The sequence below is a fragment of the Fonsecaea erecta genome (genome assembly GCF_001651985.1).
Source record: "Fonsecaea erecta strain CBS 125763 chromosome Unknown Scaff9, whole genome shotgun sequence".
Classification (NCBI taxonomy): domain Eukaryota; kingdom Fungi; phylum Ascomycota; class Eurotiomycetes; order Chaetothyriales; family Herpotrichiellaceae; genus Fonsecaea; species Fonsecaea erecta.
Genome location: NW_017387252.1, coordinates 1218330 through 1235300, shown reverse-complemented (window position 1 = coordinate 1235300; position 16971 = coordinate 1218330). Strand labels below are relative to the sequence as shown.

The 16971-nt window shown below is 51.2% G+C and overlaps 4 protein-coding genes across 4 annotated transcripts; 1 reads left to right on the top strand and 3 right to left on the bottom strand.

Moving 5' to 3' along the window:
* Positions 1 to 1774: 1774 nt before the first annotated feature.
* On the bottom strand, positions 1775 to 3875 carry AYL99_09662 (hypothetical protein; the record flags this gene model as incomplete). The annotated part of the gene is made up of 9 exons (XM_018841169.1): positions 1775 to 1915; positions 2010 to 2109; positions 2187 to 2300; positions 2395 to 2536; positions 2593 to 2736; positions 2801 to 3055; positions 3134 to 3379; positions 3461 to 3788; positions 3843 to 3875. The coding sequence occupies 9 exons, from the start codon at positions 3873 to 3875 to the stop codon at positions 1775 to 1777; spliced, it is 1503 nt and encodes a 500-aa protein (XP_018689850.1).
* A 1320-nt stretch (positions 3876 to 5195) lies between these two features.
* Positions 5196 to 6253, top strand: AYL99_09661 (hypothetical protein; the record flags this gene model as incomplete). The annotated part of the gene is made up of 3 exons (XM_018841168.1): positions 5196 to 5328; positions 5381 to 5577; positions 5654 to 6253. 3 exons carry the CDS (start codon positions 5196 to 5198, stop codon positions 6251 to 6253), a joined length of 930 nt encoding a protein of 309 aa, XP_018689849.1.
* Positions 6254 to 8243: 1990 nt separating this feature from the next.
* On the bottom strand, positions 8244 to 9437 carry AYL99_09660 (hypothetical protein; the record flags this gene model as incomplete). The annotated part of the gene is made up of 4 exons (XM_018841167.1): positions 8244 to 8631; positions 8695 to 9071; positions 9132 to 9199; positions 9254 to 9437. The coding sequence occupies 4 exons, from the start codon at positions 9435 to 9437 to the stop codon at positions 8244 to 8246; spliced, it is 1017 nt and encodes a 338-aa protein (XP_018689848.1).
* Positions 9438 to 11380: 1943 nt separating this feature from the next.
* On the bottom strand, positions 11381 to 16666 carry AYL99_09659 (hypothetical protein; the record flags this gene model as incomplete). The annotated part of the gene is made up of 2 exons (XM_018841166.1): positions 11381 to 16430; positions 16476 to 16666. The coding sequence occupies 2 exons, from the start codon at positions 16664 to 16666 to the stop codon at positions 11381 to 11383; spliced, it is 5241 nt and encodes a 1746-aa protein (XP_018689847.1).
* Positions 16667 to 16971: the final 305 nt, after the last annotated feature.

The window sequence follows — 16971 nt, the reverse complement described above, 5'->3', positions numbered from 1 at the left end:
GACGCTCTATGGCCTCCCAGACCCGCATGGGCATCACTTGTTAGCAGTGCATACTGTTGAGGGTTTATTATTCTTGAGTTTGCCACATTCAGCTCGGTTATGCGCGAAGGATACAGTCCAGATTGCGGATTTGTGCTCCCAAAGCCCCCGGAAATGTCTAATGTTTGATCATCCATGGATCCTCCAGTTTTCTCGTTGTTTCTCAAAGGCAGGGATCGCCATCGATTCTCAGGGTTGAGCAGAGCGACTCGGCTCTGGCGCTACGAGTGTACACCGCATGCAACAGTCGCAAGACCTTGAACGATAGGACTATGAGAAAAGCTCCAAACAGGTGGTATTGAGACTTGAAGCCGAGCTTGTCACTTCCTTGGTGAGTGCGTTGTTGGGGGAATCGGAATTTTCGGACGATAAGACTGTCACGGTAGCTGACTGTAGTATGCTGGACGTGCCCATGGAATTGGCTCCACGCAACGACGATCGCCATGGGGATTTGGCAAGTACTTGTCCAACAACCACTCTCTCAAAGGATGTCCTTTCGTCCGAACACCCGCGCGGCCTTGTCAAGCCATGAGCGAGTTTCGATCTGGGGAAACTAACAAGAAGGCGAATCTCCCTCGTTGGATTGCCAGGTGCCGCCACCTCTATGATCCACTTCGTTGAGCCCGGTGCTGGCTGAAGTGACTCGAGGAGGTCGGGCCAACGGGTCAATCACCTCGAACCAACCTGATGGGAGTGGCGAGCCAGGTCCAGAACCGTACACGACGCCCAGAAGACTGCAGTTGGCATTGGAAAACCACGAACGCCACCTCCAAGATCAGCCCAGAATGGAGAATAAGGGCAACTGCACTCTCGCCCCCTTCTCTGGTAACTCGCGGTGTCGTGGACTGGAGATGCTGGCTGGCTTCCCCAACTTCCGAGGCCAAGTTCCCCCTGCTCCTTACCTTCCTCCGTCTCTGTCGTACAAGCTAACTGGCCTACCCCAAGATCGACGCAGATAGGCACGCCTTCTTCATTTAGGGTGTATCCCACGTGCTGCTGGCAGCATGCGATATGCTTAGCGTGCTTCGATCACGAACCCGTGTGGCGGTATGACATCTCACTCGCTATCATGAGTTGGCGGTCGTTGGTCTCGACCCCGGCGAAATCTTTGATGCATGGGGGGTGGCGAGGCTCCTGAGTCCGGACCACGTTCCTGGGGTGAAGTGCCGGGGATCGACGAGACAGAGCCCTAGACCAGACCATGTCGGTTTCGCGACAGGAGTGCACCTTGTCTGTGTCCAGACTGATCCGCTCCCGCCTGGACGGTGTCTTTACATGCTTCCTCGGGGTATTGGATAGCCCGTTCTCGTCAGCGCTAACAGTCGAAGGCTGCGGTTTTGAAATATGCTCACTTGACTATGCCATTGTGGTCGCTGGAGATCTCTCTTGTGTTCGCTCACAGGCTTTGGTGGTGTTACTACAGGGTTGACAACGGTGCTGATATCAGGAGAAATCGTGGATAGATATCTCCCTGCACGCGGCAACCGTGAAAAATATACAGAAGAATGTAGCTCGGTTCAGAAACAACGTATGGATTATTACTAGTAGATAGTAGAAGTATTCACCGCGTTCGATTACTTTTGACCTCCTGCCATTTCGCAGTTGCAGTTACGTTGCTCAGGGACTGTTTCCGTGCTTTCTCTCTCACATTCTCTCCTTATGCATCAGCGAGGTCATCAGATCCTGTTCTGTCACCGCCGACCTACCGACTGACAGTAAATAAGCAGCGACCAGCCTAGTGTTTCGAATCGGTGGTTTCGATGTGCAGCTCGGTGACGCCCTTCTCCTCACCCATGGCCGCGGCGGTGCTCGCATCGACATGCGCCACTTCATCGCCGAAGATTTCTCCGATCTCCTCCAAGCTCAATTTCTTGGTCTGCGACAGGGAGGAAGATGTCAGTCATCGTTGTTGGAATTCCACGAAAGGGGTTTGGGGAGAGCGAGAGAGGACAGGGTGAGATAGAACTTACCTCCGGGAAGTAGAAGTACATGAATACAACCATCACCGAGGTGACAGAGATGAAGACCAGGTAGTATCGCCATCCAATGTTGGCGAAGCCGGCTGGAGCGCTGTTCGATGGAAACGTAGTTAGCCCATGCTGCGTGATGGATAGAAGTCACAAGGAGTGAGAGAAAGGACAACTTACCCTTGGAGAATAGCCAAAGACGAGAGGAATAGGCCCGAGATGGACAGTGCAAGACCCTTCGCCCGGACTGGAGTTGGCCAGATTTCAGACGCGTAGATATAGGTGGTCGCATCGCTGTTTCAGTGTCAGCATTGAACATATTGATCAGGAAAGCAGGAGTGTCGCTGGACCCTATAATCCTGGTAGAGGACTCCTGGTGAAGGCTTACATGAAGCTTGCATAAAAGCCCACGAACAAGAACAGGAAGAAGACGGCGGCGTTGGTGGCAGCACGGTTCGGTCCCTTGTCCAACTGGGAGAGCGTAATGACCTCGCCCACCAGACATAAGACACAGCCAACGATCCCGATCACTGCTCCAATAGTCAGCCAATGCCCGTTCCAAAAGTACGGGCTCTTAATTGCGTACGCAGCATCCTCACTCGGCCTACTCTGTCCACCACTAGACCATTGAACCAGTTGCCGAAGGGTGAGAAGGTAATCCATCCGCAACTCAGAAGGAGCTGCTTGAGAGTATCGAATCCGAGACTCTTATACAGCTGCGAGCCGTAGTCTGAACACCGTCATATTAGCATGGTCCAGGCAAAAAAATACAACAAAGGGCTGGTGGCCCATACTGTAGATGATCTGGGTGCCCGTGACCTGAGGAGCGACCATGGTGATGAAACCGACGATAAGCCTCTTTCGGTAATGGGGGAGGCGGAACAGATCCCAGAAGGACAACTGTTGTTGTTTCTCAAAGATAATCTGTTCGCGGAGGATGGCAAAGTCGGCTTTCAGCGCTGCCTCGTCGTTCAAGAAGGCATCGGATGACTCGGCGCGGACGCGTTTGAAGGACTCATAAGCCTCTTCATATCGGTCGTGATCAAGCACTATTTCCGATTAATCAGTTAGTATATTCATATCACACCACCATCAACAGACTCATCCCGAGGGTCAGGGCAACTTACGCCATCGAGGAGATTCTGGCAGGAACAAGACACCGCAGGCCAGAATGGCAGGCCACAGCGCCTGGATCGCGAGAGGGAGTCTCCATTGTGCGCCGCCAGCGTTGACGAAATAGAATCCTAGGCCGACCCAGCTCGCCGCTGAGTAACCAACGCACAGCATCACGCCGTGCATAGCGACAAGGAAGCCTCGAATCTTCGGGGGAGCAATCTCGCTCTGGTAAAGAGGCACAAGCGTGACGAGAGCGCCTATTGTTAGAAGAGGCCCAAGGTTAGCTCTCAGTGCTGATAGCTAACCGACTGTCAGTTTCAGAAACCGGTCGAACTTACCGATGCCAACGCCAGTGAGGAAGCGTGAAAAGATGTACATCCCAATGTTCACGCTACCGGCCTGAAGACCTCCGCCCACGGTAGTGACGAGACTGGCGATGAAGAGCGCCTTGCGTCTCCCCAACCAGTCGGCCGACTTCAGACATGAAAGCGTGCCGAAGAAGCCACCGGTCTGGAAGAGGCCAAAGATTGACCCGGTCAGGTCGGTGGCATTGGATCGGGTATCAAGTTCAAAGTACGCAATGAACGAGGGCTGCGCGAGGGTCGTGCTGATAATGGAGGCACAATAGCCGTAGGTGGTGCTGCCCAGGGCGACGAAGATGACGATCTTTTGGCCGAGTAAGTATATAGTTTCTCAGGCCGTGATACCTCTTTTACTTACCAGGAGACGAAGTGTCGCGGCAGAAAGAGCCATTTTGGTTTTTGGACCGAGGATTAATATGTGGTGCCCACGACGAAGAGAAATCTGGAAAGGCCTTTGGTTGAGGAGATCAGATTTCCAAACGGGATGCAGCTATATAACTTGCATGAGGCTAACTGATCCCTTTGCCACGTTTGCAGGATTTTTCTTTGGGAAAACGGTGTGCGTCTCCTACTGTATATACCCCAGAGTGGGGACTAGAGAGGCAAAAGGAAAGGGGAAATGCAATGTGCATGCTTCATTTTCCTCCAGTCACCTTCTGGCCTCGCTAACGCAAGGTCCAGAAAGACGCGTCGCACCTTTCCACCAACGTTGGAGGACGTTTGGGGGAAGCTTGGGGAAGGCCACTTATCCCAAGAGAGAGATGCGAACCAGAGTCAGGTGTTTTGGGCCCAAATGGTCGTTTTCCTACAACGGCCATGAGTCTATGACTCGTGTTCCGTTTCACCAGACGACCCAAAAAGAACCTCGTTGGGGGCACGATAGCTTGGAGAAGCCGTGGCGGACAAAAGGTGGACGAAGGTTCAAAACTAAAGACCTGGAAACGAAGGGCTGTGGTGGTTATCAGAGGAGAGGTGGTCAAGCGAGACTGTCGTACTCGTGGTGGTTGAATAGACGCTTGGGAAAGTGGATCTTGGTAACAAATTAGAACTCAATAATGGCAACTCCTAGAGGACTAAAGGACTTGTGCAAGTTTGACTCTGAGGCCGGAGTTGCTCTAATAGAACAACCTACCCAGTAAATTTACTCCATGGCCACGGGGTGCACCTGGAATGCTGGATACCCTTACCGAAGCTGTCCCAATCGTGACAAGTGTTTTCTTGCGTGCTACAAGTAAGAACTTCTCGTTTTGCGCCTCCCTCTCTAGTGAGCTAGCCATGCACCCCGCACACATGGTAACCTTTGTCATGGGGTGACTCTGACACTGTGACTTCTGACTCCACATCCGGATTCGACAACATTCTAACCCAAACGGTGTTAGTGGCCACAGCCTTGTGATGGAGAGGGTGTCACGGACTGCCTTGGCTTCGACCGAGCGGAGAGCCGAGGTGGAAGCTGGAACGGACGGCTTTAGACACAGCTCGTGGATGAAAGAAAGAATCTCAAGGCCAGCACGTGGATTTGTTGTGTCGGACTGCTCCCCTTGCTACCCCAATGTTTCCCCAAGAGAGTTGTTGTCCTGTTTGTGATCTTCTGCTCATGCTGGCAATACGATTGCTCAATGTGTTGACAGTGTATAAGTGAGGTTTGTAGGATCTGTTCAAATACTGAGTAACAACAGCGACACAGGATCAAGAATAAACCAGACCAAAAATGGACTTCCCAGTTGCAGGCAAGAACGCCATCGTCACAGGTGGCGCATCAGGTACGTTCTGCACCCCGGGCAGCTTTTGCTTCCTGTTCGCAGAGGCAACTGTGAAAGAAGAAATCGCGCTGATTTTTCTCTGTACGTTGGACAGGAATAAATCTTGCTTTCGTTAAACTCCTTCTAAGTAAAGGCGCCAACGTCATCGTGGGAGATCTTCAGGAGTCAGCTGCGTTGAAAGAACTTCAACAACAGCCACGGTCAACCAAGCTGTTGTTCCAAAAGACTGACGTGTCGAAATGGAATGAGCTGGAAGCCCTTTTCAAGCGTGCACAGGCAGAGTTAGGTCCTCTAGATGTCGTATGCAACGGTGCTGGTGTATTTGAACCTGTATGTGGATCTACTACGTTCCATCAATCAACCGAGATATACGACATTACTGACTCTCGCCGTCCCTGACTGACAGTCATGGTCCAACTTCTGGAACGACACCGAAACAGAAAGCTACAAATCGCTGGATATCAATCTTGGTGCGCTCATCAAAGGCACCCGGCTCGCGATCCGCGACCAAATCACACGATCCAAGGGCCGCAAGGCTGGCGGCACCGTTGGGGTTATCCTAAATATCTCCTCTCTTGCGGCACAGCGCATGCTCTTCAACCAACCGATCTACAGCGCGGCCAAGTCCGGGGTGTCGGCCATTGTGAGGTCTTTGGCTCCTCTCCACGAGGAATACGGCATTAAAGTGGTCGCCGTCGCGCCGGGAATGGTGTACACGCCCCTGTGGACCGACCACCCGGAAAAGATCAAGGCCGCCGACAAAAAGGACATCTGGATCACGCCTGAGGAACAGGCGGCGGTCATGCTCGACGTGGTAGAGAAGGGCGAGTACGAGGGCGGCACCGTGCTGGAGACGCTCAAGGACTTTACGCGAAGGGTATACATCGACAGCCCGATGCCGGAAGGTCCAGGATCGACGATTTCCAACCTAGGTCTGATTACGGAGGACACGATGGCGCTCTTGGAGGCTGAGAGGAAGGGTGAGAAAGTGAAGAATGGTGCATAGAGCCTGATAGCTGAATAGCATGAATTTGAAAGATGGACCTAGCATAGTATGGAGTTAGTATGCAGTTTACGAGGCATTCATGTCTTCTCCAAGCGACATCCGCTGTAGTCACGAGCAGAGCATATACTCCGAGGGACTGTGCCATATTCCTGGAGCAAGCGAGCACCGGTAAGGCTCAGGGCTAACTAATCTAACAAGCGACATCATAAGGGTCCATGCAGATGCCAGGGGTGAAGGACCTTGAGCTTCTTAGCGAATACCCAAAATCCTCAGCCCACCAGAGCGTTCTCTTGATATTGGAGACTGTATGCCAAAGTCCACCAACCCCGAGATACTCCAAGGCTCTTACTCCAAGGACAAGTTCGTGCACAGCTCATTGATCACATTCACACGTACAACTAGGTAGGGAGGTGTGATTAATAGTGTCGTTAGCGGAGTTACTAGCCGAGGTAACCACAAGACCGGGTCGCTTTTCCTCTCCTTTCCTCTGGCCCGGTACCGCGATGCAGGATAGGAGAGGAGACGTATTTGCTTGTCTGCCTTCCCCCTTGGGGTACACTAGTCCCCTGATATCGCCGCGGGTGGTCAGCCCAAGATTTCTTCATTCCAGAGAGTCGGATTCGTGGACCCCACAGGGACAGATAATATGCTTTCTAGCATACCTTTCGGCGCCCGGTCAGCTGGAGATTGTGACGGGGACGAGGTTCAAATTAATAAACATCGAAGATCCCCAAATCCCAACCTGTCTTGCTATACTGTCGAGGCTCTCCTGGGAATGAGCAACCCCCAACAACGCACACGGCTCATGGACTGTTGTATGTTGTGTGAGTAGATGACGCTATCAGGGTATGCACACATTCATCGAACCCCTGATGTTCCAAAAAACCAAGCGATCCTTGTGGATGCGGGGCATGCTGAACTCTGGAGGAAGTACAGTACATTCCCAGCTACCTGAGTTTGCTGTGTATATGAGTACCTACCCCTCAAACCATTTGGCCCTATGAGATGGACAATCCTAGACCTGTCTTAGACTTAACCCTCTGAATGTCCTGAGCTCTAGTCCTATTAGGGACCGGACAACCCGAGAGTGACCCTTTCAGGCCCTGCTCTCGTTAGATGTGCCTTCCTGTCTGCGGGGATCGGTCTTCGAGGACCATAGAACTTCAGCCAACAGGCGGTCAAGAGGTATTGATTCTCATGACAAAATGGTCTTCTTCGACCCACTGGACGTGAGGAACCAACGTGAAGAGAAGTAGCAAAGCATCCACATCATCTACATTGGGGTCGAGATTGCTCTCTCGTCGAGGAAGTACATCGCTGGCCTCCTCATTTTGCTCTGTGTGTTCAAGATATAGGGACTCTCTCAGCTCGACCCAGAGACAATCCAACATCCTTCCCAAACAACAAATTGTCTTGCCCTCGAAGGGTATCAAGACGGACGTGTAGATCAGCCAGTCGGAGTCTTCATGGCCAGCTCTCACATGTCAGGTCAACTCCGCTGCTAGTGTTCTTGGAACATTTGACGGGGAACAGCTGTAGTCTCTTTTCTACGTTTTCCCCAAATGAGGCGGGCCTCATACTCGGGATCAAGCATAACGCTCAAAAGATTCTCACGGCAATGGGCTGAGACTACGCTCTATGCGGGGACCGCTTGACCAACGTATGTCAAGATTCAGAATGCCGATGAGCAGAAGCTCAGATGATGGATGGCCGCAGAAGCATGTGTGACGAGATGGCGTCAACTGTTGGTCACCCGAATTACTATGTAGATAACCCACCTACACGAAGCTCAACAATGCATTCATGTACCGTTTAAGCCTGATAATAACCCATATCCCAGATAGCTGGTGTCACTTTGTACTCATCCCAGCTTTTCTCTGAAATTTTTCGTACCATTCCATTCCCTTCGTAATCCGTATGGTATTGTACATCAAAGCCTACCAGTGCTGAATGCGTGTGGCGAAATGGGCAGACCCAACCAGCCACAGCATCAGACACGCTCGTGCTCACTAATAGACCACTCGTTCTTAGCGCGAATTCCATGCGACTCGTGAGCGTGATCGAAGCTGGCCGCGTCGTCTCGGCTCACTTCACTGTGTGCCTTCACAGCCTGCGAGAGTTCCACAACGCTGTCGTTTCGAGCATACGATACCCGGCGGGGGTACGGGTTGGATTGGTGGTCGCGGCGCGAGGAGGAGAGGAAACGGGGAAACATCGAGTTGATTATGGGTCTCATGGCGGGGATGCAGGCGCACATGATGCCCACATTGAGTTCCGCTGCTGACCAGGTCGCCGCGCCGACATTGTCGTAGGTAAGATCGGTCGATATGCTTGCGATGTAGAGGGCGTGGAGACGAAGAATGGCCGTGATACAGCCGCTGGTTTGTGGGTTAGTTGTGCAAGGAACCTTCGGCAAAGGATGGAAACGGGCAAAGACATACAAGCCACCCAATGCAAACACGGCAATCAAGCTGAACTTCTGTCTCCTTGGAAGTCGTAAGCTCTTCAGGACAGGCATCGGAAGCACCCAGACTGCCAGGTCTGTGATGATGTTAAAGCCGGAAAAGCTGAACCAGAATGCCATCAGATCAATGCAATGACCACCCTTGATACTCTTGTCCCAGTAATACGCGACCGGCCAGCAGGAGAAGCAAGAGGTCAAGATAAAGGTCACCCCGGCGAGACAGACGAAGATTATGAGAGCCCATGCCGCAAGACGGTAACGCGGCTCGACGAAGAATCTCAAATACTGGTAGAGAATAGAGTCTTTGACAAGGAATAGTCCAAGGTTGTAGACTATGATACTGGCGTACAGTAGCTGGTGGTTGTGTCAGTAGGATGCTATATATGTACCCATAGACTATGATCAGCCTGGTACCTTTGACAGAGTCTCGTTGTCTTCTTCGCTAACTGTATACGCATGACGGCCCAGGCCATGCTCCTTTTCTGAACAACTGCTGTCAGTCCCATTGGATCCAAAGAGGGTTTTCCGAAACTCACGAAGTGCAATCGTGACGGTGAGACCAGTGGAAAGTACCAAAGCGAATATGATCAAATAGTCTTCAAGTCCAGCGCGGTGGATGACCATAAACCGAGAAATGCACCGGAGCACAATGAAGACAAATGCGAGTACATTGAATACCACGGCTGTCACCACAGCTTGCATACCACGTTCAAGTCCCATCCTGCTTGGGTATATACCAGACAGCAGTGGAGGTCAGAGTACAACATTACAATCGACGGCTGCAGCCGAAGTTGTCAGATGTGGGAAAGCAGGCGAAGATATGGGCTGGAATAGCGGCCCCCGCAAGGGCTATGGAGGCTAAAGGCCCCTGGAATCAATTGATGACAGCAGAAAATTTTCACGACGTGCGATGTTGGAAGACTGACTCGTTCCCGACTTTCCAGGCTTGCTGTGACACTCGATGAGTGGCTGCTGTTTTATTATGGGCTCTTGATGGGAAATGGGTGGTTCAGGTACAGGAAGCGAGAAGGGGCAGTCCGGGGTAATCCCCAAATGAATATGAGACGGGCACCACAGCCTGGATGCAAGAGTTGCATCAGAGAAGTGGTGCCAACCTGCTTGTATGTGGGCGACACCAGCCAAACGGGATCCCACATCAGCAATCTTCCCCGGATTAGCCTCCCTGCTATATGCGGGAGAACTACTTGAAGAGGAAGTCGCCAACACGTGGCTGCAGTAGTACCATGAACCTTTTTGTCAGGGACAGTGGCAGCGATGTGGTGGCGCTGAGAGCCAATTGGATACAAATTCCGACAGGTGTAATTGACAGTGTGGGGATACATACGCCCGGAATTGTCGATGTTTATGAAAGTGAAAGGGTCTGGATGTCCAGGCAGGCTAGAGTGCGGATCACCGGCAAGCATACTCGGTGCTCCACGTAGACGCAATCTTTGGTCACAACATGCTTCTATTGGCCTTCCTGAAGACAGAAGAAGCGTCGCTGATGGCCCTGCAGTCCACATAACGAAATTGCACAGACATGGCGGCATGAATTGCCGTTGGGATGGAATGGGGAGTTATATTGAGATCTTAGGATCACATCCTTGCCGATTGGATCTGTCCTCGAGTCGACTTACTGATCCTGCCGCAAGCCTGAATCAAGACATGCATCAGCAAACACAAATACCGCCCCAGTGGCCGGATGATCGTCGCTGCGGGAAGGCACGAATGCCAATTTGACTTTGCTCAATCCATCAGTGGGTAAATGGGGCAATGGTGTCTTGACAAACGATTTGCCGGGAAACGGCCCCTGGCGTTCCCGTCCTTCTCATTCCTCCTTGGAATGGTATGCTCGGAAAGTCAGCCTGGCGTCGTTAGTGGTGCGACGGTGCTAGAGAGGACGAACGAGTACGAGTTTGGCTTATATAGACTGTGGACGACGGTACCGACAGTCGGAGGAGAGACCTCTTTGGGATTGGATCTGTTCGAGTCTGCAGGGGGAATGCCATCCCCTGCCTTTCCGCCCTCTAGTTGACGTTAGTACAGGCTTTGGCTAGTGGCCTCAGGCACAAGCGCCGCACTAGGCCGAGTGGAATTTCGACGGCGTCTCGATTCTCAAGGGCGTTGCCTGGTTCGGGGCGTGGTCCAGAGAATGTGAAGGACGCTATTCTCGGGATCATGCCGACGGGTTCTCTGGCTGCTTGGACAGGAAAACGAGCCTTGGTGGAATCCTCCTCTCTGTGGAGGTGGGACTTTCCCCCATAAAAGTGGGAGAAGGTTTCATTCCGCCTGGCCTGGCACATATCCCAAACCCACACCGTTAGAGCCTGGCAGCAGTGGACCATTCCGGGGGAAAGAAATGTATCTGAGGTGTTCGCCGAGGGTCGTTCTGGAGTCTATGTTGCAGCTTATTCACCAGAAACTGCTGAGTATCGAGGAGCTGGATAGTCGAACTAACCAGGCAAAAATGAATTCCAGCCTCAGCCCTTTCCAAGAATGTCCCCCTTTTCCTCGACAAGTCGGTCGCTAGATGGAGTGTTTCAGGCGTCATCTAGTCCCAGTGGATCTCCAGAAGTGGTTCCATACTTCCAGTTGTAATACTGTCCCGTCCAAATAATTTCATTAAGAGTTGGTCCTGCGTCAGGCCATGGCGGTGATTCTCGTCAATGTACAGGCATCACTACATCAAACGCTCCCGTGCCGATATTGCCTCTCCTTCCTGCCACAATGCGTGCACTGGGACCCAGCAACGGATCCCGTTCACCGTATAATACCGCGTCCTTGAGAAATCCCATGACTGTCTCGAAACTCATCTTTGCCAACACACTTCCTCCTTCTTTTACAAGACCATGCCGGCTAAATGGTTGATAAGTGCCGGAATGCGTCATAGCATCGGCAATAAGACTCAAATGCCGCACATCGACACCAATTCCGTGACCTTTGAAGACAGTGTCAATTTCTTTGACGATCGTCGCTCTTGCCGCTTCAACACCGTAATATTTCAGCATGTCGTGGACTGAGTTGGTGTAGATTGAATGCGGATAGATTTGGTCCTGATAGTCGCGCATGGCCAGTAAATTAACCCCTTCGGTCGTGATCACGGGCTGCTTGACTATTTCCTCCTTATTTGTCTCTGGATCAACGCGTCTGACCGGTCGTCCGTCGGGCCCGTGGACCTCTTCCATGAACTGCGTGCAAACACCAAGGCCGGGTATCGATTGGATGACCGATATGTGGGCACATTTTTCGAGAAGAGGGAGGAGAAGCAGCTTGGGCGTACGGGAGCTGTAGCTGAGCACAATCCGGCAGGATTTACCCTGGTTTCTTGCGAAGATGAAACGTTTGAGGTGATCCAGTTCGCTCTTCAGCTGGTTGACTCGGGCTTCATCGGCAGAATCTGCAGCATCATCTCCTTCGTCATCTGGATCCATTTCCCGAAGGTTTTGAGCATCCCGAGACTTCTTTGCCTTTTGAGTGGCGCGATGCCTTCTTTCTTCCTTGTCCACATCGCCATCATCATCACTCATAACTTCGTCGCCTGATTCTCCTGCGATGACTTCTTCGTCCTCGTCAGGCTCGTCGAATGTATTCTCTCTTCTACGTCTGGCGGCCATATCTTTAGCGTCATCTGGATCTGCGTCTTCGTCGATGTCGTCTTCGCCGCCCTCGTTTTCGCTCGCTCTTGGAGCTCTTGTGCGGACTGATTCTTCGACTCCGACCGAAACGCCAATTTGGGGAACAGCCGCAGTAACCTCAGAGCGTTCAGCCTCTTTTGCCTTCTTCTTGAGTTCGACTTTAATCATCTTGTCCAGTCTCGGAAGAAACATTCTTTCAAAGCATCTTTGGACGTCTACTCTTTTGATCGCATACTCCTCCTCGTATTCCTCTGGATCATATAAGTCTATTCGAATGTCGTAGACTCTTTCGTTTTCGTGTCCTGCACCGCCGCCAGTCCTCTCAGTGACAGACATGTCATTGATGACATGAGAGAGTGGCAAGCGGCTGATGCTCTTGGCAAAACGCTCTCCATCAGCATTCTTCAACTCTTCGATCGGTTTAAGGGTCATGGTTGGTGTCATGATATTGGCGCTAGCAGTCATAATGATTTCTCGCAGTCGAGGAATACCAAGGGTGACATTCTTTGCAGAGTGCCCAGCCAAGTGGAAAGTATTCAATGTCATCTGGGTGGAAGGCTCCCCTACAGATTGAGCTGCGACAACTCCGACTGCCTCTCCAGCATCGACAACGGACTTCATATATTTCAAATCCATGACGGCTCGGAAGGTCTTCTTCCCAAGCGAGCTGTTTGGGTTTGTCTTCTTGTCCCTAATGAGTTTTTGGGGGTCCAGCTTGAGGTATTCGCTCAATGCTGTCGCAAATGACTCTGAAGTGCTTCCCAAGTAGCTGGCAGGGCTGAAAGAAGCCGTCAGCGGATCTTTTTGTTTGGGTTTCTTCAGTGATTTCAGGATTTTCTTCTGTTCTTCACCCAGGTCTGACTGGGGGAGTTTGCGAATTACCTCTTCCGCATTCATAAGTGTTGCGACTGAATGGTGATTCTCAGCAAGAAAAGTAAATTCTTTCAGATGCTTCTGCTTGGTGACCTCAAGTCCATCTTCTCCATACAGGAACTGGATAATACTTCCGTTCGAACTTTCTCGTACTGACGTGTCGTACTCTGTTCGAAGGCCCTCAAGGCCCTTAACGATACAGCGCTGTAGATAACCAGATTTGGACGTTTTCACGGCTGTATCAATCAATCCTTCTCTCCCGGACATGGCATGGAAATAGTATTCTTGCGGTTTGATCCCTGTCAAGAATCGCCCCGATACATATCCACCAGCTGCCGGATCTGTCTCAAAAGCTCGAAAGGATGGCAACGACTTGCCACTGACCATGACAGGAACTCGCCGTCCTTCCAAAACCTGCTGACCGAGGTTGCAAGAGATGAGATTCGCATTGACAGCGGACCCTTTGGCTCCAGAGATTGTCATCGCTTGCATCTGATTCCGAGGAAATGGTTTTCTAAGTCCGGCGGGCAGACAGGCTTTGGAGACGTTGTCCGTGATCGATTTGACTTTAGCCTTGTAAACCTGGTCCAAGCCATTGAGCTGTTCATCGTTACGGAGCACATTTTCAAGACGAGTGAGGAGTTCGGGATTCTCTTGATTGGCCTCGCTAGACTTCAACGTGACGTACTCAGTTGCAACTTCCAGGCCCATTTGTTTGGCTCTATTCAGTTCTTGTCGCCGTGCACTATCGCCCTGAGGTGTGAGATAGAGATCATCCATTCCGCAGGTCCAAGCTCGCTCATTGAGATATCTTGTGAGAAGTCGGCCGAGAATACTCATCAATTTGCCCGCAGTGATATGTCCATAGATTTCGTGCACTGAGTGGATGAGGCCGCCAGCGCTGGGCCCAAGTTGACTCTTGTCGAGAATTCCACAGAGGTGTTCACCGTCTTTGAAAATGACAACTTGCTCCGTGTCTCTAAACACTATTTTGTCCCTGCTGACAGTCCATTTCTCAGATTCATCAGACGTTTTTTCGCCCCATGAGTCTGACGAAGTAGATGATTTGCTGGTAAGGTTGATGCCACGGAATCTCTCTGGTGTGATATTTTTCAAAACTGTCGAGATGACTTGCTTGCCAGTCCATAACATCTTTGGCTTTAATATTGCCGGTTCCACCAGTTGGATCTTGTCGAAAACGGTATTATAATCTTCCGGCCTGAGGCAGCTGTAAAGTAACTGCTGATACTGGTCTCGATCGAAGAATACGTCTCGACTAGTAAACTGAACGCCCATGGAGATATGGTCTTGGATCAAACCACGTAGAGGCTTACCCGCAGTCGCAGAAAGATACTGGTGATCCGTGTCTGCAATCTGAAGGGCTTCGGTTCGGGCGAGCTCATTCTGAGGGAAATGCATGTTCATCTCGTCACCGTCGAAGTCAGCGTTGTAGGTGTTACAGTTGGCATAATGCATTCGAATCGTCTTTTGGTTTGTCAAGACCCGTGCGCGGTGGCCCATCATGGAAGGCTTGTGCAGTGTAGGTTGGCGGTTCATGATGACCACGTCGCCCGTTTGGAGATGTCGGTAGACTTTCTTGCCATTCTCGCCCTTTGCCCCGGGGGCCGTCGAAGTCAGTAATTGTTTTGCCAAGGCTCTTCTTTGTTCGACCGTCTTGCGCTTCAAACTCAGAACCATTCCATTTTCATTCTCGATGGCTGCTGCTCCTGGGTATTTCTCGGTGCCGTTGATCACTGCCTTGCTTAATTCTTCAAAATTATGGCTTGTCACCGGTTCAGGATAGGTCAACTTCTTTGCGAAAACAAGAGGAACACCTATTTCGTTGGTTTCGATATTTGGATCAGGCGATATGACGCTGCGAGCGGCGAAGTTGACGCGCTTCCCCATCATGTGCATTCGGAAAAGACCTTCCTTCTTCTCCAGAATTTGCTTGATGCCTTGGTCAGTTGGCCTGCCAGATACTGGTACAGGAGAGTCAATAAGAGCATTTACTGCCTCTTGAAGGACGATTGCGGCTTGCAAGCTCTCGTTCAAATTCCTGGGTCTGAGAGTAGGGTCGAGCTTTGCTCTTTTCGACTCCCGTGAGATGCGCTGGACATCGGCTGCCGCTTTGATGATTTTGTTGAGGGTGGAATTTAGCTGATTCTCGAGCATCTGATTGGGTCCGTGCCTCGCCAAAGGTCGATATCGATTCGGCGGAACAAGCACTGCCGTAACAAAAAACATGTCAGGAGATACCCGAACTGCCTTTCGACCAGGTTGAGAGGCATACAGCAGCTGGAGAACTTCCTGCTCTCGATCAAATAACAGAGTAAGTGCAGCATGCACCTCGCTCGTGGTCATATATGCCTGTATATCATCTTCGCCCTCGATTTCCGCGTTCTTTGCTTTTGATGATGTCTCTAATGCATTGCGCATGGCGATCTCTTCTTCAGCTCCATGTAATTCCGTCTCCTCGGGCCGATCAACGTCGGACATCTCGACGTCCTCGTCATAGACTCCATTGGCAAGGGGGTTCTTTTTCACCTCCTCTTTCTGAGACTGCTCGGACCGGAGAAACAGAAGAGGGTTCGGCGCCTTTTTGCCAAGAAGGTACATGGCGTCCTTTTGCGTTTGTGGAAGTGGTAATCTGAAGATCTTGATGGTCCTATCTCTTCTGTATGGGGTGTTGGCACCCCCGCAGTTGGCGCATTTCTTGAGGTTGGGAATCTCCTTCAGAAAAGCTGTAATGACATCTTTCCGGGCAGCAATGGCAATAGGATTTCGAATCAAGGCCTGCTCATCGATACGGTTCTCCCTGTGGGCAGATTTGATGGCCCGGTTTGTCAGTCTCGTTCTCCGGTCAATTAGATCCGCAATCTCTTCATCTGGTTCGACCTCCAACATATCTTCGACTATGTTGTCCGAGTTTGTCTTCTTTGGTGCCCTTGACAGTCCTCCTCTGAGGTGAATGTTCTGGATATTGTGATAATCCTCTACAAGCCCATATTGCAGCAGTCGGAGGGAGCACACCGTTTGATTGACGAAGTTCTCGGCCGCCTTAAAGTGATGACAGTAGGCACACTTCGCGCGGAGCAGGCGGAGAGTTGAGTCGATGTATTGTGGATGGTAGCAAGTGACAGGAAGCTCAATGTGTCCGCAGTGCCCGGTGCAGTGAATTGCATTCATGCGACATGTCGAACAGCTAAAAACGTTAGCACCAAAATTCCTAAAGAGTTCAAGGACCTACTTTGTATCCAGCGCCTGAATAGCACCTAGTGCAGGATCATGTAGACCTCCTGGTATAGGACCAAACATAGAATCCAGAGCTGGAGTGACATGGATTCTCTTGACGGAGATCTTTCTGATCTCGTCGGACTGCAGTCGGGAAAAGGCCAGGCCGCCGGTGGCCGCAGGAATTGGCTTGACGTATCCTGCCATTGCGCGTCAGAGCCATAACCCGGCGGCAACAATGAACCTGACAGAAGAGAGGTGCTTGTGAGGCGTATTCGACTTTCTTTGTACTGAACCAATATTTCCATGCTGCGGGGATAATTTTTTTCTACAAAATTTTGGAGTTCAAAATCCGGCGAAGTAGGCGGCCACTTGTGCAGCTGTACGGGGAGGTACTATCACCCACTATGACACCCCTGTAACAATCCCAAAGAGGAAATCTTATGAATACGAATACGCATAGGGGCCAGTTTGGGGAATTATTGCTGCCTGGGTCTCCACTATGCTATAAA